Source organism: Rhizopus delemar, genomic scaffold (assembly GCF_000149305.1).
Source record: "Rhizopus delemar RA 99-880 supercont3.1 genomic scaffold, whole genome shotgun sequence".
NCBI lineage: Eukaryota > Fungi > Mucoromycota > Mucoromycetes > Mucorales > Rhizopodaceae > Rhizopus > Rhizopus delemar.
In genome coordinates this window covers 4,999,560-5,017,563 of record NW_027137827.1, presented here as the reverse complement: position 1 = coordinate 5,017,563, position 18,004 = coordinate 4,999,560, and the positions used below count along the sequence as shown (strand labels likewise).

Sequence of the window (18,004 nt, the reverse complement as noted above, 5' to 3'; positions counted from 1 at the left end):
AAGATTTATTACAGTCTTTTCTCTATTATTCGGTCATAACTAATTCCACTCCTTTAACTCAATGCAAGTTTTTAATATAACTCCGGATGCAATGCGACATAAAAACAAATCTACTTAAGAAATAATTATAAAACAGTCCACTTGCATAACCAGGAACAGATCCTCACATTAAAACTTATTGACACTAGATCTACAGTTATAATTAATTAAAGTATCTTGAAAAGGATTTAATTAAACCTCCATGAAAATAGTATAAATACCAGACATTATAATATTAAATAAAGATAACTTTTTTCAGTCTCGTTGAATTTTATAGTCTTTTTTATTCTTACGAGATAACACAATGACAATGACCCAAAGCACAAGGCATAATTTACAATGGCCTAGTTATGTAGTAACCAAGAGAGCTATATTAACGATTGGCCAGCTTAGAGCCCGGACTTAAATTCAATCGAGCACGTATGGCATCAATTGAAGTTGAATCTCAAATATTACGAACGTAGAGCAAAGAACACGAATGCGCTTTGGGAACAAGTTGATAAAATATGAATTGATTTCGATAAATATCTTTTCGGAAGTCATGTAGATAACATTTCGAAAAGAACTCAAGCGACTATTAATAGAAAAGGAGGTTCAACTAAATATTAATAAATAAATTCATTCCGTTAAAATTTTCGTTTTTCCAAATTTTCAAATTGCGCATCTCATACTTCCTTCAATACTTATCCAATAGGGCTTAAACTCTTTCGGATTTTTCAAGACATGTAGGAAATTTACTATGTGGGAACAGAGGCAGTTTGTGCCATTGTAACAGGATATGCGCTACAAAAACCAAGAAAAATGGATTCCTTGCAGCAGTTTTTTGACCTACTGTATTTGTTAATTATAACTGCCTTGTAGCAAAATGTTAGCAGAGCTTTATTTTTTATTCTTTTAGAATATACACGTATTCTTTTTTTATAATGTAAAGGTATTTGCATTTCTATGAAGTGTAATTGTTGTTAGATTAGTGTTTTCATTTGAACAATGAACTTTCTATTGCTAGACTCGTTTTTTTTTTTACTTACTTTTTTTTTTACTTACTTTTTTTTTTACTTACTTTTTTTTTTACTTACTTTTTTTTTCACCAGGTCATTTTTTTACGTTTTGTAACACGTTTGTAATGATCTAAGCTAAAAACCACAGGCTGCCTTCCTAATATGTATTCTTCTGAACAAAATAATCGCAAAATGCTTTTGATTTCCGCTTTTTGCCCTCAAAAATAAAAAAAGAAGACATCGGTCTTTCAACAGTAGAGGGGAACAGGCTTTCCAAAAAAAGATCATCTGTAAAAAAAACAGACACTTTTTTAAAACGTGAATAACTTTATGAATACTTACCCTACAAAAAAAACAAAAATACTGTTCAATTTCTTTATTTTTTTCGCACCTGAGTCTTTTTTCAAAATTCAAAAATGACCAATACAGCGTGTTTTAATCGTAAGATTAAATAAAAAAATTAAACAAAAAAACAATAGCAGCAATATAAAATTAAAATCCTTCTTTATTGCAGATTTCTTTATATTGCAAAAGAGCCCCGTTTAATGAATAAAAAGTTGGCATCTATTTATATTCTTTGCGAGCGTAGATATAAAAGATATAGACTCGGCAACGATGTCGTGCTGAAGAACCAATGATTAAGCTAAAGCTTGTCGATGTTCTAATATACAGTGGGTCAAAATACCTCACAAACGTATAATGATTTTTACTTATTTTTGATGTAATTCCATGAGAAATTGGCTCAATCATTTCAAATTTGAAATATAAAGTCATCCATATGTACACTACTGTGTACCAAAATTTTAAACTCAGATCATTAGCTGAGATCTATTAGGAGACAGATACTTAACCTCGGTCTATTTGTGAGGTATTTTGACTTTATTAATATCTAGTTGATCCGCCCTTTTCAGCAATGACAGCTTGTATTCTTTCTGGCATACTGTCGATATACTTTAAACATTGACCTTTAGTAAAGGAAATCCATTCCTTTTCCACTCTCTGCCACAGTTCGTGCATGCTTTTTGCTCTATGTTCGTACATGCTTAGCTTCAGCTTGAGATGATGCCATATATGCTCGATTAGATTCAAATCAGGACTTTGGGATGTCCAGTCATCAATGTAACACATGCTGTTATCTTCCATATACTGCTTTGTTGACTTTGATCGGTGTTTTGGGTCGTTGCCATGCTGAAAAATGGATGATTCCCAATCTAGGCCATAGTACCCGAGCGTGTCCTTAAGGCTTGTGCCAAGGATTTCTTGGCATACCTCTGAATTCATGGTGCCATCATATATCTGACATGCATACCCGGGTCCCTCACTGGTTATACAGCCCCACAACATGATACCACCACCATGCTTCACTGTAACTTCAATGTGATGAGGCTGAAGACGGTCTCCTTTACGCTTCCAGTAGTATTTACAGCCATCCGAGCCCCAAATATTAATTTTGGTTTCATCCGAGAAGATGACACGTCGCCAGTCGTGAATGGTCCAATACTGATGCTTTTTAGCCCAAGCTAATCGAGCTTTCTTGTGCTGTGCAGTGAGTAAAGGCTTCTTCTTTTTTATCTCGGCAAAAATCTCCACAGAATGCAAAACGTTAATAGCGGATTGGTACGACATAGAATAGCCCAACTCTTCCAACTTCAGGTGGACCTCCTTGGCAGTCCTTAATGAGCCGTTTAGAACCTCTCGCTTGATTAGACGACGAGTGATGTCGCTTACAAGGCGTTGTTTGCTGCCTTTCTTGCGAATCCGGTTAGGCATCCACTTATTTGCATAGTTGATAACGGTGTTTTGATGCACTCCAAACCGTTTTGCAACAACATCAGTCAATACATCATGCTCTATTGCTGATTTGATGTCCATTTGAGTTTCGTATGGTAAGGATTTGGGCATGTTTGTAGATGGATGGATGATGCAGTAGACAGAAATTTACTTACGGATTAGCGAAAGAAATAATAATCAGTTCTTTTCCAAAATTTAAATTTTATGTTCTGGAGTGACTGCGCTATCCGGGAAATGTCTAAAACTTGCCGGAACATTGTTTGGAATGACCTATGGCGGAGAAAAGAAATAACTGATGAAAGTCAAAATACCTCACAAAAAGACCGCCTCCAGTTCATCGTTACTTATTCGCTCATTTTTCAATTTCCGTCGTCGGAATTTCAAGGAAATATACTGAACGTATTGGAAAACATCTGTGCAATATTTGAGAAAGATACAAAAGTTATTGAGTAATCCAGAAGACAACAACCTCAAAAAGTGCTGAGGTTTGTGAGGTATTTTGACCCACTGTATGCATCTGAAGTTGAACAATAGAAATAATAACCAGTCAATTAACTTTGATCTAATTACTTTTGGGGTTGACAATTGATTAGACTCGCTAGGATGACAAATACTGATCTTATTGTTCTAAATTTGGAAAAGTGTGGAATTGTTCAATCATAGTTTAATCTTTGTGTATCGTTATTATTTTAATACAACTGATATCTTATAGAAAATAACTATGTTTACAACAGACCTAAATCAAATAAAGATTAAATTAGATGTTTTACTGCAATTTAATGAAATAAGTACCTTTAAAAAAATTGCCACGAAATAGATGCAAAAGAAAAGAAAAAAAGAAAAAGAAAATAAAGGTGGAAAAAAAAAAAGATGAAAAAAAAATTTAAGTAAACTCAAGCCACAGAAAGTAACACTGGCTTCAAAATATAATGATGAGGTTTTGCCTAGGAATATAACTTAGAAAAAAAAACAAAAAAAAGAAAGGATAAATGAGTTTAAAATCCACAGCGGAGCCTTTCCTTTTAAACATCAATTATTTTCACTTTTTTAGTATGCTCATCATTGGCGTAAAAAATAAGCTTTTGTTTTTTTTATATATGGTAGCTTTCTTTAAAGCTACAAACCAATTACATATATAATCCTTAAGCTTATACATCATTTGCAGTAGAAAATCTATGATTTTGAATGATCTATTAACTTTTAAAAAAAGGAGTCTTAAAATTAGTAATATTAAGCTCTTAATATTCGAGTAATATTAGCTATTATTTGCAGTGCAAAAAGGAATCAAAGGCGACTCCTGACAAAAATACGTCTTCGTCAAATATCCATTCCTCAATGGTCCAGTGGCTAGGATCTGTCGCTTTCACCGACATGGCCGGGGTTCGATTCCCCGTTGGGGAAGCTTGATTCTACGTTCTTACGTAGTACGTATTTTGTACTTGTCGCACCTGTCATAGTGTCATACTTTTCATTCCATTTTTAGATGTTGTGACGCAGTTGGTGTAACTTTTGCTGAAGAAAGGACTCAGTCGAAGGAGGGACCTCAGTCCCTAAAGATAATGTGACAATAGAAGTGAATAAAGAGGTCACACTGTAACACACGAAACACGAAAAAGGAAACCCCTATGGTTATAGGAGAGATGCTATCACAATAGCAAACGATGCTATGCTAATAGCAAAGGAATTCAAGGACAACAAAAAAAAGAAGAAAACAAAAGAAAAACCAAAAACAGCATAAAAATATGAAAATCAAAAAACATATAAATATCAGTATCTTTTTATAAATATTTCAATTATTATTATTATCTTATCCTATTATCTTACCTATTATTTTACATTACCTTACTTTATCATAATAAATATCCTTTGAATCCAATTATCTCTTTATTTTATTTATACAAATAGGAAGAACCAATAATCCCTTGAAACTTATATTTCATTGTAAATCCCTTTTATTTTATCTTTACTTTACCTTTACTCTTTTTATTCAATTCAAGTCTGATCAACTTAATAAGATCTGGTGGTCACTTACACTCAAACATACATCTATTCAATTTTACTTCTTTGGATATAAATTATATTCAACACCTTCTTCAAAACACGATATATTATATTAACAACTTACCTCAATCCTATCTAAACCCTGAAATATAAAGATTTCACAACACGAAGCAAAAGTGAAAGAAGTCAAAATATGAAAAAAGTCGAAAATTGAAAAAAGTTGAAAAATGAAAAAAGTCAAAAAAAAAAAATAAGAAAAGCTAAAAAGAAAAAAAGAAAATATTCATATATATATATCCCATCTTTTTGTAAAGAAAATGTTAGTCAGTTTAAATAAATCATATATTTCTACTCAATAATTAACAAACTTTAACAAGAAAGTCCCTGTTTACCTAAACTTTTTACTCTACTTTAACTTTTATCAAGAAACATCGTATTGATCTTACACATAAGATCTGGTGGTCACTACTTATCAAGCATCTGCTTAAATTCCATACAAAACAACAACTTACAAGGCAATCACTACCTTAAATCAAGCTCTACAAGCAAACTTTACCCAATTTAACTCACTTACTACAAGCCAACCTTTAAAATAACAATATCCCCTTTTATAATTTTACTGAACTTCACTTAAAAAGAATATTTTTTATTCAAATAAACATCGAGTTCCTCTTTATCAAAACTCTTTATTTTTATTTTTATAACTCAAGCAAGTCCAGTCCTTTGAAGTCAAATTATCTTCATCGTATCACTTTTATATTCTCTTATCAAGAAAACTCTTTATTACCTTTTACTGTTTGATCTACAATACAAGGTCTGGTGGTCACTTACTACAAGCAAACCAAATTTATTCATTTAAACACAAATCTTTGATCTCAAATTCTTTTAAACTCTAAAGAAAAGTCAAATTTACTTCTAAACTCTTAAGGCCATAACGAGAAAAACGTTAAAGTTACATTTGGTGGTCACTACGAGGGAACAAATCAACAAATCAACAAATCACAAACATTATTAACAAACACTCGGAAAAATCTATCAAATTAAAACAAATCGTCAAGAAAACTATCAAAACTCTACTTCAAGAAATACAAAACATACCAAAAACAAATATATCAAATTTCAAGATGGCCTCATATCCTACAGGACAAATCGCGTTGGCAAATGCTAACAACCAAACTTTTTCTCAAGGTTTTCGCCCAAGGTTAATTGAATTTTATGGCTATGAAGGAGAAGACTTTCGCCATTTTCAAGAAATACTTGATTCTTACCTTGCAATCACTAATACTCTCAGTGATGATAGAAAACTTATCGTGCTCAAATCCCAATTACGACGCGCTGCTAAAATTTACTTTGAAAAAGAAATACTCAAGAGAATCCCTAATGTCACATATGACAAAGCCATTGAATTGCTCAAGCAACACTACATCACACCTGAACTAATTCAAAGTTATGAATTAGAATTTAACGAAATGTTCCAAGGTGAACAAGAACATCCTCAAATATTTTTGGCAAGACTACGAGAAGCAGCTGACCTTGCGAACATTACAAGTGAAGCAGTTATTGAAAGTCGTTTTCGTGTTGGTCTACTTAAAGAAATTAAACAATTCTGCATACAAAGTAGTGCCCATACATTCCAAGAATGGATCAATCATGCTGATGGATGGTGGAATGCCAATCGTCCACGTAAAATAGCCATGGTGGATAACCCTTTTATTCCAAGAAACGTCAACAATGCCCTCATATATCATGATGATAACAGATATACAAAACATCATGGTGCAAACAATCATAACGTAGAGTTAATCGACACAGAAGAAAGACATATTCATGCCGTACCTATCAATGACTTACGAAATAATTTTGGAAATAACTATATGGCTCCCTATTCTGAAATAATCACAGGTCCAAATCAACTAGTCACTATGGAAGTGAAAGGCAGTACAAATAATAATCATTTGTATACACAACCAACGATGAATAGACATAACAATCAATCAGTGCATACCAACTCACAACATGACTTGGTTAACCTTATTCAAGAAACTATACGCAGTGAATTGAATCTACATCAACATTCATCTCAACCTACCAGAAATTATAATCGACGTCCTAGATATGACAACTATAACAATTTTCACAACAATGAATATAACCGAAATGGAAATAACAGTTATAACTACCGAAGCGATAACAGATACAGGAATAATTATGATCATAGTTATGGAAGATATGAATATGACAATCATAATCGTAATCCAAATCAGCCAACTAATAATCATAATAATCAACCCCAGCAAGGCACCTCTCAGCCCCGCTATCAAAATCAGCAATCAAAAAACTAAATGGGTCGGTTGCTTTTGATAATCAAAAGAATGGTCAATCGAACACCCAACATAACAACAAACCCATTAAACAACAAAACCAACAACATAATCTCAATGTCATACTTACCCAAAATGAATACGATAACACATATCAAGCCCAAGATCTTTATGCTGCTATAAGACCTGAACACCCGCCTGAAGTCCTAAGCTCTAAACCTTATTCTAAACCGACAACCAGAGAAAAATGGAAACAACCAAATAGTGCTTCAGTAACTAGGCGTGTAAACAAACGTAATCAAGTCAAGGAAACAAGCAACATGCCCAAACAACCTATACAGGCTACAGGAAGTATGGAAGTAGACTCTGATCTCCCTATTGAAATCAAGCCAAAGCCAATAAAAAGAAAAACGAAGGCCCCACCTATCAGATATGATATTGTATCAGATGTTATGAATCAAAAAGCAGACATATCTGTAGGAGATTTGATGGTAGCTGCTCCCACACTTAGAAGGAAATTAGCAAGTGCATGTAGACCCAAAAGAATACCTGTAACAGAAACATCAAAGGAAACTATGGCGGTAATAGAAGAGGATGACATCCATACCACTGCCGTATATTCAAAAATCAATATCGGAGACAAAACGGTGAAAGTACTTGTTGACTGTGGTGCTGCCAAGACGTGTATGTCAAAATCCCTGGCAGATGCTTTAGGATTAGAAATAGATGCTGCCTCAGAAAGCGTATTTACCTTGGGAAACGGTTCTAAACAGCCTGCTCTAGGAGTAATATATGACGTACCTATCGAAGTACAAGAGGATTTAATTATTCCGTGTACAGTTGAAGTATTGCCAACTTGCCCAACTCATTTAATTATCGGAAACAACTGGTTAAACAGAGCAAAGGCCAAAATTGACTTCAATAGTTCAACCCTGAAAGTGTCCTATAAAAACAAAAAGGCAGAAATAGAAATATTCTTTTTGCGTAAGAATACACCTCTACAAAAAATTTCCAGTTATATCCAAAGTTACCAGCATCCAATCAGTTCAACCAATTCGAAAGAAACGAAAAAAAGTGCACTTTGAAAACGATAAAGCAGATTCAGAAGATGATGAAGTTGAAGAGGAATCAGAAGAAAGCACTGATGAAGAATCTACTGAAGAAGAAGAAGTTGAGGATGAAGAGCATTCACTATTACTGCTTGAAAATGACTATAAGAAAGACATACAGATAAAAAATCTTAAAAATCAATGCATTCTGGAAGCCTCATCAGATGGATTAACTATCCCGGCAAACTCATCAAAGACTATCATAATCAAGAAACCTAAAGATGAACTTAGGGGATTAATGTATAGTTTTGAAATAACCAGCACCAAAATTCTACAAAAAACCGGTATCCTTGACCCTTGTCACAACTTTATTACCAACAAAAAGAGCTTGGAAATTCGAATACATAACCGCTCTAATGATAATATAATTTTGGATCCAGGCGAAGAAATTGGAATCTTGGAAAAACTCAACCTTAAAGAAGATACGATTATACAAGCATATGATGTTGAAAAGAATATTCATCTCTGTACTATGGAAATGACCGAAGCAATGGACAAAGAAACCTCAGATGAAGATAAAGAAACTTTAGAAGCAGAAAAGTACAGTAAGCTTGAAATTGGGGAAATGGATAGAAAAATTGCAAGAATGTTAAAAAGGCTCTTAAAGAAATACGAAGAAATTTTCGATTGGGATAATAATAGTATCGGCTATACAAAGTTGCTACGACACAAAATAACTGTACAAGAAGGCACATTGCCTATCAGTCACCGACCGTATCGGATTAGCCCTTTAGAAGCAGAACACTTGCAAAAAGAACTAGAAAAATACACAAAACTAGGTGTAATATCCCCTTCAAATAGTCCGTGGGCTGCGCCAGTCATCTTAGTTAAAAAGAAAAATGGAGAATACAGGATGGTAATAGACTACCGAAAGCTTAACGCAGTTACAAAAAAAGATGCATACCCATTACTACGAATTGATGACTTGCTAGGCACGTTAGGAAAAGCTAAAGTTTTCTCAGCATTAGATATGCGAGCTGGTTTTCATCAAGTACCGATGGAAGAAGATAGTAAAGAATTAACTGCCTTCACAACAAAGTTTGGAATATACCATTACAATACATTACCAATGGGACTTGTAAACTCTCCTGCCACATTCCAACGACTTATTGATTTATGTTTTCGGCCACTCATTAATAAGTGCCTGGTAGCATATATAGACGACTTAAATGTATATTCATTTAACCAACAAGACCATTTACACCACTTGGAACAAGTTTTTCAATGTATACAAATTGCAAATCTCAAACTAAATCCTGAAAAATGTTTTTTCTTCAAAGATCATCTCAAATTCCTTGGCTATATCGTAACAAAAGATGGTGTACAAACAGACCCAGAAAAAATCAAGAAAATCATCGAATATCCACAACCAAAGACACTCAAACAAGTCAGAGGATTTTTAGGCTTGGCTTCTTATTATAGACGATTTATAAAGAATTTTGCCGCTATAGCAAGACCTTTACATGATCAAACAAAAACTACTAAACAAGTTCCATGGACAGAAAAGACCACTGATTCCTTTGAAACCTTGAAGAAACTGCTTACAACCGCTCCTGTCTTGACTAGACCCGATTTCAATAAACCCTTTATTTTGGTCACAGACGCTTCAAAAGCAGGACTTGGGTGTATCCTTACACAATTAGATGAAAATGGTCACGAGCATCCAGTCATATTCGCGAGTAGGGGACTAAGGTCCAGTGAAATAAATTACGCACCGACAAAGCTAGAATGTTTGGCAGTCATATGGGCAGTAAAAATGTTTCGTCCTTATCTGTTGGGAAAAAGATTCACGATTATCACAGATCATTCAGCATTACACGGATTACTCAAATCACCAAATCCTACCGGAATTATAGCACGATGGATCACAACACTTGCTGAATACGATTTCGAAATAAAATATCGACCTGGAAGAGTAAACGAGAGCGCAGACTTTTTATCAAGGCTCGGATATTAAAGATACACAACAATGAAGACATATAAATAACAATATCAATCTATATATATATTTTACCAAAACTACATGGAGGAAGGGAGGGGTAGTTGAAACAAAATCCATAAAACCTTATAAAAACAGTACAAAAGAAAAAAATAAAAATCCCGACATAACATACCAACTTCAAACTATAAGCAAAATGGAACAATACAAAATCGATCAGTTGACACAATATCTACAAACAATGAAAATAGCTGAAGACGCAACTTCTAGAATGAAGAAATACCTCAAGAAAGAAGCAAATAAGTTTACAATTTATCGAGACATCTTGTATAGATACAATACAGACAACGGGATTATCAGAAAAGTATTAAACAAAAAGGAAGCAGAAGAAATCATGTACGCATACTACCAACATCCATTAGGAGGTCATCTGGCTTACAATAATACTCTACACAAAATATCATCTCGTTACTACTGGGATAATATGTCACACGATATCATGGAATATGTCAAGAAATGTTACAGATGCCAAATGCATGGGAAGAAAATGTTGAAAGAAGAATTATATCTCGTAGCAGTTTCAGCAAAACCATTTGATCGAGTTGCCTTAGATGTGAAACATGTACAAACATCGAGATCAGGACATAGATACACTACCTCAAAAAATTGTTCATTTTGAACCGCCTTTTACACATTTCGTACTGAATCTGCTTCGCATAATCTCCAATCAGCACTCAGCACAAACCATTATGAAGCACTGTTTCTCAGCTATTTACTACACCGTAAGCATATCACGTGCTATGCGTAAAGGCTGGAAAATATCCAATCAAAAACCAAAATCAAAATGAACAATTTTTTGGGTTTTTGTCGGCATTTTTTATTTTATTAGCTAATAATTAATCTCGCCGCCCTTTTCTTTCAGAACAAGTTGTAATCTTCGCGGCGTGCTGCATACTAACTGCTCGCAGTATTCCTTTGTAATTTCATTGTACCAAATATCTGCAACCCGTTCAAATAGTTCTTTCATACTTAAGGGTGCAGTTTCATAAGCATACAGCCGGACTTTTAAGTAATCCCATAAGTTTTCTATAGGATTCAAGTCAGGTGAATATACTGGCCAATTCAGTAGCTGTACCTTAGTATCTACGAACCATTTTTGTGTTAATCTAGATGTATGCTTTGGATCGTTATCATGTTGAAATATAATGTCATCATTTAACATATCGTATTCTTCTAATGAAGGGAGCATATCCTCCGTCATAATCTTGCAATACAGCTCTGAATCTAAGTCTCCGAGCACTTGAGCGATATATCCAACTCCGTTTGCTGTCAAACAGCTCCAAATTAGTGTACTATCACCTCTATGCTTATAAGTTTGGTTGGAGTTGTGATCCTGCAGAGGCCTTCCTTCTTGTACTCAAGTCTATTGTTTACCATCTGAACCAAAGCGATTGATTTTTGTTTCGTCGCTAAAGACTACTCCTTTCCAGGCTTCCTCTGTCCAATCCTTATACTGCTTGGCAAACTGAAGGCGTGCCTTTTTGGCAGAACGCGTTAAAGGAAGAGCTGTTGGTTTTCGTCGAGATTTAAATTTGGAGCTTTTAAGAAGGTTTCGCACGGTCTGGCTGCAAATATCCGAACCTAAGCCACTTAAGTCTCTGGCAGCGTGCTCTCCGGTCTTGTACACACCAGGATTGAACCTGCGCAATACAAGGCGCGCGTCGTATATGTTAAGTTTCTTGGGTTGACCTGCTTGCAATACGGAGTGATGGTCTACTTCTTTCGCAATGTTCGAAATAGACCCTTTAGAAACATGTAACTCGTTGCTGATAGCATCGTACGACTTTCCTCTTCTTAAAGCAGAAATAATTGCATTTCGTTGGGTTTCTGAAATTTCGCAATTTACCATTACTTGAAATGTCGAGATGGAGCAATGAGAGATTACAATGGGAAAACAAAAAAACCCAAAATCGACCAGGGCTGCCTTGGAATAGCAGAAGTAGTCACGGGTAAAAATTATGATAGCAGTCACGAGTTAGTCCTATGTTATTTGGGAATATAGGCGTAAATTTAGTTCATATTCAAAAAAACCCAAAAAATTGTTCATTTTGATTTTGGTTTTTGATTGGATATTTTCCAGCCTTTACGCATAGCACGTGATATGCTTACGGTGTAGTAAATAGCTGAGAAACAGTGCTTCATAATGGTTTGTGCTGAGTGCTGATTGGAGATTATGCGAAGCAGATTCAGTACGAAATGTGTAAAAGGCGGTTCAAAATGAACAATTTTTTGAGGTAGTGTATATTATTGCAGCTATAGATTATCTTACAAAATACGTAGAGGCGAGACCCTTACGATTTCAAAATGCATCAGAAATAGCATTGTTTGTTTATGAAGACATCATTTGCAGACATGGATGCCCAACAATCATGGTGTCAGATAATGGTAAACCCTTTTTAAGTGAACTCATCCGACAGGCGTGTAGAAATTACAACATAATACACAAAACTACAACACCCTACAACCCACAAAGCAATGGCCTGATAGAACGGTTCAACCGAACACTTGGACAAATACTACAGAGGCGTTCCTATGAAGAAAAGTTAGACTGGGATGCTTATTTACCTGCGACATTGTTTGCCTATAGATCAATCAAGCAAGCTACAACCAAGCATTCCCATTTTTTCTTAGTTTATGGCTACGAACCCAGAACACCTTTTGACCTACAGTAGCGGACAAAACTGGTGCACAAAACTTTTTTTCAGCTATAAGCTACCATTACTTGCTCATTACAGTTGCAATATCTATGAAACTATATCAGATAGAAGGCGTACTAAATGTTGCAAATTGTGCAAAGTTTAATCATTGCATTGCCAAAAATGAGGGAGAACCAAGCCTTTATTTATAAGAATAGATATTTTTAAAAAAAACCATAAAAGTGATTAAAACCTAAAAGTTCGTATAATTGCCTCGTCTTTTGATAACAGCAGCAATTCGTTTTGGCATGCTTTCATAGTATGGCTGCATATCACTTTCAGTAAAAGAGTTCCACTCTTTATCGATTCTTTTCCAGAGATCGTCTATGCTTCTTGGTGTGGTATCGTATTGAGACAGCTTTGACTTTAACTGTCGCCAAACATATTCAATAGGATTTAGATCGGGACTTTGTGGCGGCCAATCTTTTAATACCGATATCCCATTATCAGATAACCAGTTAGTGGTATGCCTTGACTTGTGCTTTGGGTCATTGTCATGTTGAAACAAAACATCACAATGTTTCAAACCATAATATGCTAGGCTTTCTTGATACGTAGTAGACAAAATATGGGTGTATAATTTTGAATTCATTGTGCCATCATATACTCGACAAGCATATCCTGGTCCTCGAGATGTAATACAGCCCCAAAGCATAACAGATCCGCCGCCATGCTTCATTGTTTGATTAACATGAAAGGATTGCCAAGGTTGATCGACTTGCTTCCAATAGTAGCGTATACCATCGGCACCCCAAACATTGATTTTGGCCTCATCACTGAAGATCACAGACTTCCAGTCCTCCACAGTCCATGATGCTTTGTCGCGACACCACTTCAATCGCTTTTTCTGGTTTGTATAGCTGATGAAAGGCTTGTACTTCTTAATTCCAGACTTGAAGCCTATCTTTCTAAGAAGCCTTCTGACCGACCGTTTGCTAATACTGTATCCTAAGGACCTCAAAAAGAGCTGAGCATCAGAATCTGTGCGTAAGAGTCCTTGTCGAAACTTTAGACGGATGATTGCATTAGTTATTTTTTTAACTACGACCGGTCGACCACCACGGTTACGAGCCTTGATGTTCTTTTCTTCCTTTCTTATCCTGTTGATCGTCCATTTAGAGACTCCTGTTGTTCTAGAAATATCCATTGTCGTACGACCTGAGCGTATTCCAGATTTCACAGCTTCTCTTTTATCGTTGCTGACTTTTTTGGGCATAGAGTGCTGGTACTTTGTTAAAATGGATAGGGTAAAAATAAGAAGTGAAATTCATAGAGAGATACAAATTAGGCAAGGGTTTATATATTTTTTAAAAGCTATTGGAATGCACTAGTGTATTATAAAATTTTACAGCAAACTAGAAAGAAATGGGTAGATTTGAAAGAAGGCTAGACAAGTACTACATTTTTGGCGAAAATTGAAATATTCAAAAAATCACTAAAAATGACCTTATTCCTGAAGGATGTCCGGCACAGTTCCGGTTTACCTAGCATAATGCATATTTTAGACTGCCTTTCAGATGGTATATGCCACAAATGTCGCAGACATATAGCGGAGATGCAATGCTGATTTTAATTTTTGTGCACCAGTTTTGTCCGCTACTGTAGATCATCACTTGTATGAGAAAAATTCTCCTAAATTTGAAGCAAAGCTGTGGCATAGGACAACACATCAAATACATAACTTGAATCGAATCCGTGAACAAGCTACTCAAGCCATCAAGCAAACTCAAATTGCCCAAAAGAAAGCTATAGAGAAAAAATTATTGGATCAGAGTAAGGAGTTGAAACCTCCATTCAAGATAGGTGAATTAGTATTAGTATTCAAAGACTATATGTCCACCTCCTGGTCAGGAAAACTGCAAGATAAATGGGAAGGTCCATTCATCATACAACATATTTTGGGAAAAGTGAAGTGTTTTAAGTATTTAAAATAGACAAAGAAGAATTAACGAGACCGAACAATAGTTCTCAAGTCGAATTACTTTTATTAAAGAAAGATTCCAAGGCTATTTACAGTAGGTCAAAAAACTGCTGCAAGGAATTGCAAAATTCAGGTTTTACAGCTGGTTGTCCATGGGTACTGCACCAAACTATCTCAAACTTTGACTGTTTGTACCTCAATAGAAAGTGCATTTATTCGTCGATTATCGGATATGGGCAATGGTTATTGGTGGAATTTGATACTGCTAAAGGTAATATTTTAAACATCCGGTATTTTTTACTTGTTTATATATGTTTGAAATAATGAATTTTAATACGACCCAACCGGTTGCCATCACAATTTTTCTCTCTTTTGACGTGATTAGAATGCTATCTGTATTTAAGAGTGCTTACAATTTCTTTATTCTAAATCTTATATTCCTTTGTTTAAATTATTTCTCTTTTTTACCCTCTCACCAATTGCATGCATATATGACTGTCAGAAGAGAAAGTAAACGATCTCAAACAGACATTAACCGCATCCACATCAAAGTATGATATTGCTAAGGAGACTGGATTACATGAATTAACTGTTAGTAGATACTTTATAACGTTGTTTTGAAGTAGGACAGTGAGCACAGGTGATAGACCTACATTAGTCTCCAAAGTGACGAAGCGGTTAATCAAAAGAAAAGTCATGCAAAGGGTTCTAAAGACTTCCAAAGAGGTATACCGGGAGCCAGTTGGATTTGGCTACGATATCTCATACCAGTCAGAGATTAACGTACTGAAATTAATGGAGTTCCATTTTCTGATAGAAAAAAAGTAGCCATTTCAGACAAACGTGCATACGTAGCATCAGTTAGTATGGAAAAAGGAGCATCAGGACTGGGCAATGGTTGACTGACAACAAATCGTTTACTTTAATGAAACCAAGATCAACGTATAGGGCTTTGATGGTGATGATCACTATCGGAAAAGGCCAAGTGACCTTTTTCAACATCATGACCTGGATTTTGTAATCCACCATGAAGCTAGCAAATTGATGTCCTAGTGTTGTATAACCTCTGAAGGACCAGGATATGCTTGCTAGATTTACGATGGAAAGTTGTACTCGGGTGTTTACCAGCATATTTTGAACACTACGCTTCGTGATACGATGAAGTACTACAATATCGACTGGTCCAACATTTAGTTTTAGCATGATAATAACACAAAGCACAAGGCATAATCTACAATAGCCTAGTTATGTAGTAGCCAAGAGAGCTATATTAACGATTGACCAACTCGGAGCCACGACTTAAATTCAATCGAGCACGTATGGCATCAATTGAAGTTGAAACTCAACTATTATGAACAGAGAGCAAAGAACACGGATGTGCTTTGGGAACGAGTTGAGGAAATATGAATTGACTTCAATAAATAACTTTGTCAAAGACATGTAGATAATATTTCGGAAAGAACTCAAGAGATTATTAATAGAAAAAGAGGACCAACCAAATATTAATAAATAAATTCATTCCGTTGAAATTTTCATTTTTTCAAATTTTCAAATTGCGCATCTCATACTTCCTTCAATACTTATCCAATAGGGCTTAAACTCTTTCGGATTTTTCAAGGCATGTAGAAGATTTACTATGTGGGAACAGAGGCAGTTTGTACCATTGTAACAGGATATGCACTATAAAAACCAAGAAAAATGGATTCCTTGCAGCAGTTTTTTGACCTACTGTATATTAGTTGAGCAAGACCTGAGATTAAATGACAAGAGATAGTTACGACCGATATGATTTGACATGTATAAGAAAAATTTTATAAACTGATGTAAATAATCAACTGTTGAGATGAAAGTGAAACTTGGCTGTTCAGGGCAGTTGGTAATTATCAGGATCTATTCTTATTCAAACTCATTTGTAAAGATTTAACTTAGATTGATAAGACTGTTATCTTATTGACATGTCAAAACATGACATTGCCCCCTTCCAGGTTGTAATTATCTTTTCTGGAATTAATGTGGCAAGTAAAAAGATGTTTGTTTAACTGAATGTCAAAATGAGGTTTGAGATGTCAAGATGAGCTCTATTTGTTGTAAGAAATAGGTGCTTGGTAGGGTGAAGTCATATAACGTATAGTGGCTCTTTATATAAACATATAAAGTATAGTGTTCAAGAATGGAACAAAGCATTTAGGCGATAATAAACCCTAAACAGGAATTTATTGCTAAAGTGATGTTTGTCTGTAAATGTGACTGCGTACAAATGTGCAAATTGAAAAATATTAAGGCATGAGAAAAAATTCCATTTTTTACTATCCTTGTAAATATTTTATAATTGCGTTATTTGCTGGTAACATATATGTATAGTTAATGAAAGTTGGGTGGAAGAAGGTCAATGTGTTAACGTCTGTTTCTTTTAGAGTTAGTTACATTGCGATGCACATTTTTTCTTTTCTTGGTTGTATCTTTTTTAGGAACAAGTTGAACCTCGCGCGCTGGTTCTTGTTCACTTATACGTGACCAATACTTTTGGATCGGTCTGTAATCATGGAAATGACTAGCCGGTTCCCAAGTGTCATCTTCTTCTCCATAACCTTTCCATCGAACTTTATATAAGTAATTACCCGGTGATCCCTTATGGTGTAAAACTGCCTCAACATCGTATGATTCAGATTGATCAGTATTGGATAAGGATACTTCCTGGGAAATAACCTTTATTTGCGATGGAGGTACATCTCTTGGTAAGAGTGCTCCAGTTGCATCAACCAACACGTATGAACCACCTTGAGTTTTTCTTTTGACAGTGTAATTACCAACGTAGAGGGGATCACTTTTTGCAACACGGTTTACATTCTTGAGCGTGACTTGACTACCAGTGGGGATATCGGTTAGAATTCTGTGAGTTTGGTTGAACTTGTCTCGAGACGCAGCTTGTGAAGTTTTTATTTTTTCACGAATAGCAGGTAAGACAGTGTCATTAAACTCGTTAATTCTAGTTTCTAACTGTTTCATTGTTTCAGGCGATTTAGTTTTGTCCAGCACGTTATTATAATCCTTGTTTTCATTGGGACGTCTTGCAAACATCAATGAGAAAGGTCTAGTGCCGTGTAAAGCTGTATGCGTATTGTTGAGGGC

The 18,004-nt window shown here is 35.1% G+C and overlaps 7 protein-coding genes and 1 non-coding gene across 8 annotated transcripts; 4 read left to right on the top strand and 4 right to left on the bottom strand.

Moving 5' to 3' along the window:
• Window positions 1-447: 447 nt before the first annotated feature.
• Window positions 448-806, bottom strand: RO3G_01943 (uncharacterized protein; the record flags this gene model as incomplete). The annotated part of the gene is made up of 2 exons (XM_067656534.1): window positions 448-613; window positions 778-806. 2 exons carry the CDS (start codon window positions 804-806, stop codon window positions 448-450), a joined length of 195 nt encoding a protein of 64 aa, XP_067512635.1.
• Window positions 807-1,919: 1,113 nt separating this feature from the next.
• On the bottom strand, window positions 1,920-2,939 carry RO3G_01942 (uncharacterized protein; the record flags this gene model as incomplete). The annotated part of the gene is made up of 1 exon (XM_067656533.1): window positions 1,920-2,939. The coding sequence occupies one exon, from the start codon at window positions 2,937-2,939 to the stop codon at window positions 1,920-1,922; it is 1,020 nt and encodes a 339-aa protein (XP_067512634.1).
• A 1,218-nt stretch (window positions 2,940-4,157) lies between these two features.
• Window positions 4,158-4,229, top strand: RO3G_19024. Its single transcript has one exon. It is a non-coding gene; the product is annotated as a tRNA-Glu (tRNA).
• Window positions 4,230-5,953: 1,724 nt separating this feature from the next.
• RO3G_01941 (uncharacterized protein) lies at window positions 5,954-7,171 on the top strand (the record flags this gene model as incomplete). The annotated part of the gene is made up of 1 exon (XM_067656532.1): window positions 5,954-7,171. One exon carries the CDS (start codon window positions 5,954-5,956, stop codon window positions 7,169-7,171), a length of 1,218 nt encoding a protein of 405 aa, XP_067512633.1.
• A 299-nt stretch (window positions 7,172-7,470) lies between these two features.
• RO3G_01940 (uncharacterized protein) lies at window positions 7,471-8,993 on the top strand (the record flags this gene model as incomplete). Its single annotated transcript, XM_067656531.1, has 3 exons — window positions 7,471-8,134; window positions 8,178-8,804; window positions 8,965-8,993. The coding sequence occupies 3 exons, from the start codon at window positions 7,471-7,473 to the stop codon at window positions 8,991-8,993; spliced, it is 1,320 nt and encodes a 439-aa protein (XP_067512632.1).
• A 1,401-nt stretch (window positions 8,994-10,394) lies between these two features.
• Window positions 10,395-11,046, top strand: RO3G_01939 (uncharacterized protein; the record flags this gene model as incomplete). Its single annotated transcript, XM_067656530.1, has 2 exons — window positions 10,395-10,820; window positions 10,930-11,046. The coding sequence occupies 2 exons, from the start codon at window positions 10,395-10,397 to the stop codon at window positions 11,044-11,046; spliced, it is 543 nt and encodes a 180-aa protein (XP_067512631.1).
• A 2,101-nt stretch (window positions 11,047-13,147) lies between these two features.
• RO3G_01938 (uncharacterized protein) lies at window positions 13,148-14,170 on the bottom strand (the record flags this gene model as incomplete). Its single annotated transcript, XM_067656529.1, has 1 exon — window positions 13,148-14,170. One exon carries the CDS (start codon window positions 14,168-14,170, stop codon window positions 13,148-13,150), a length of 1,023 nt encoding a protein of 340 aa, XP_067512630.1.
• Window positions 14,171-17,269: 3,099 nt separating this feature from the next.
• On the bottom strand, window positions 17,270-17,953 carry RO3G_01937 (uncharacterized protein; the record flags this gene model as incomplete). The annotated part of the gene is made up of 1 exon (XM_067656528.1): window positions 17,270-17,953. The coding sequence occupies one exon, from the start codon at window positions 17,951-17,953 to the stop codon at window positions 17,270-17,272; it is 684 nt and encodes a 227-aa protein (XP_067512629.1).
• Window positions 17,954-18,004: the final 51 nt, after the last annotated feature.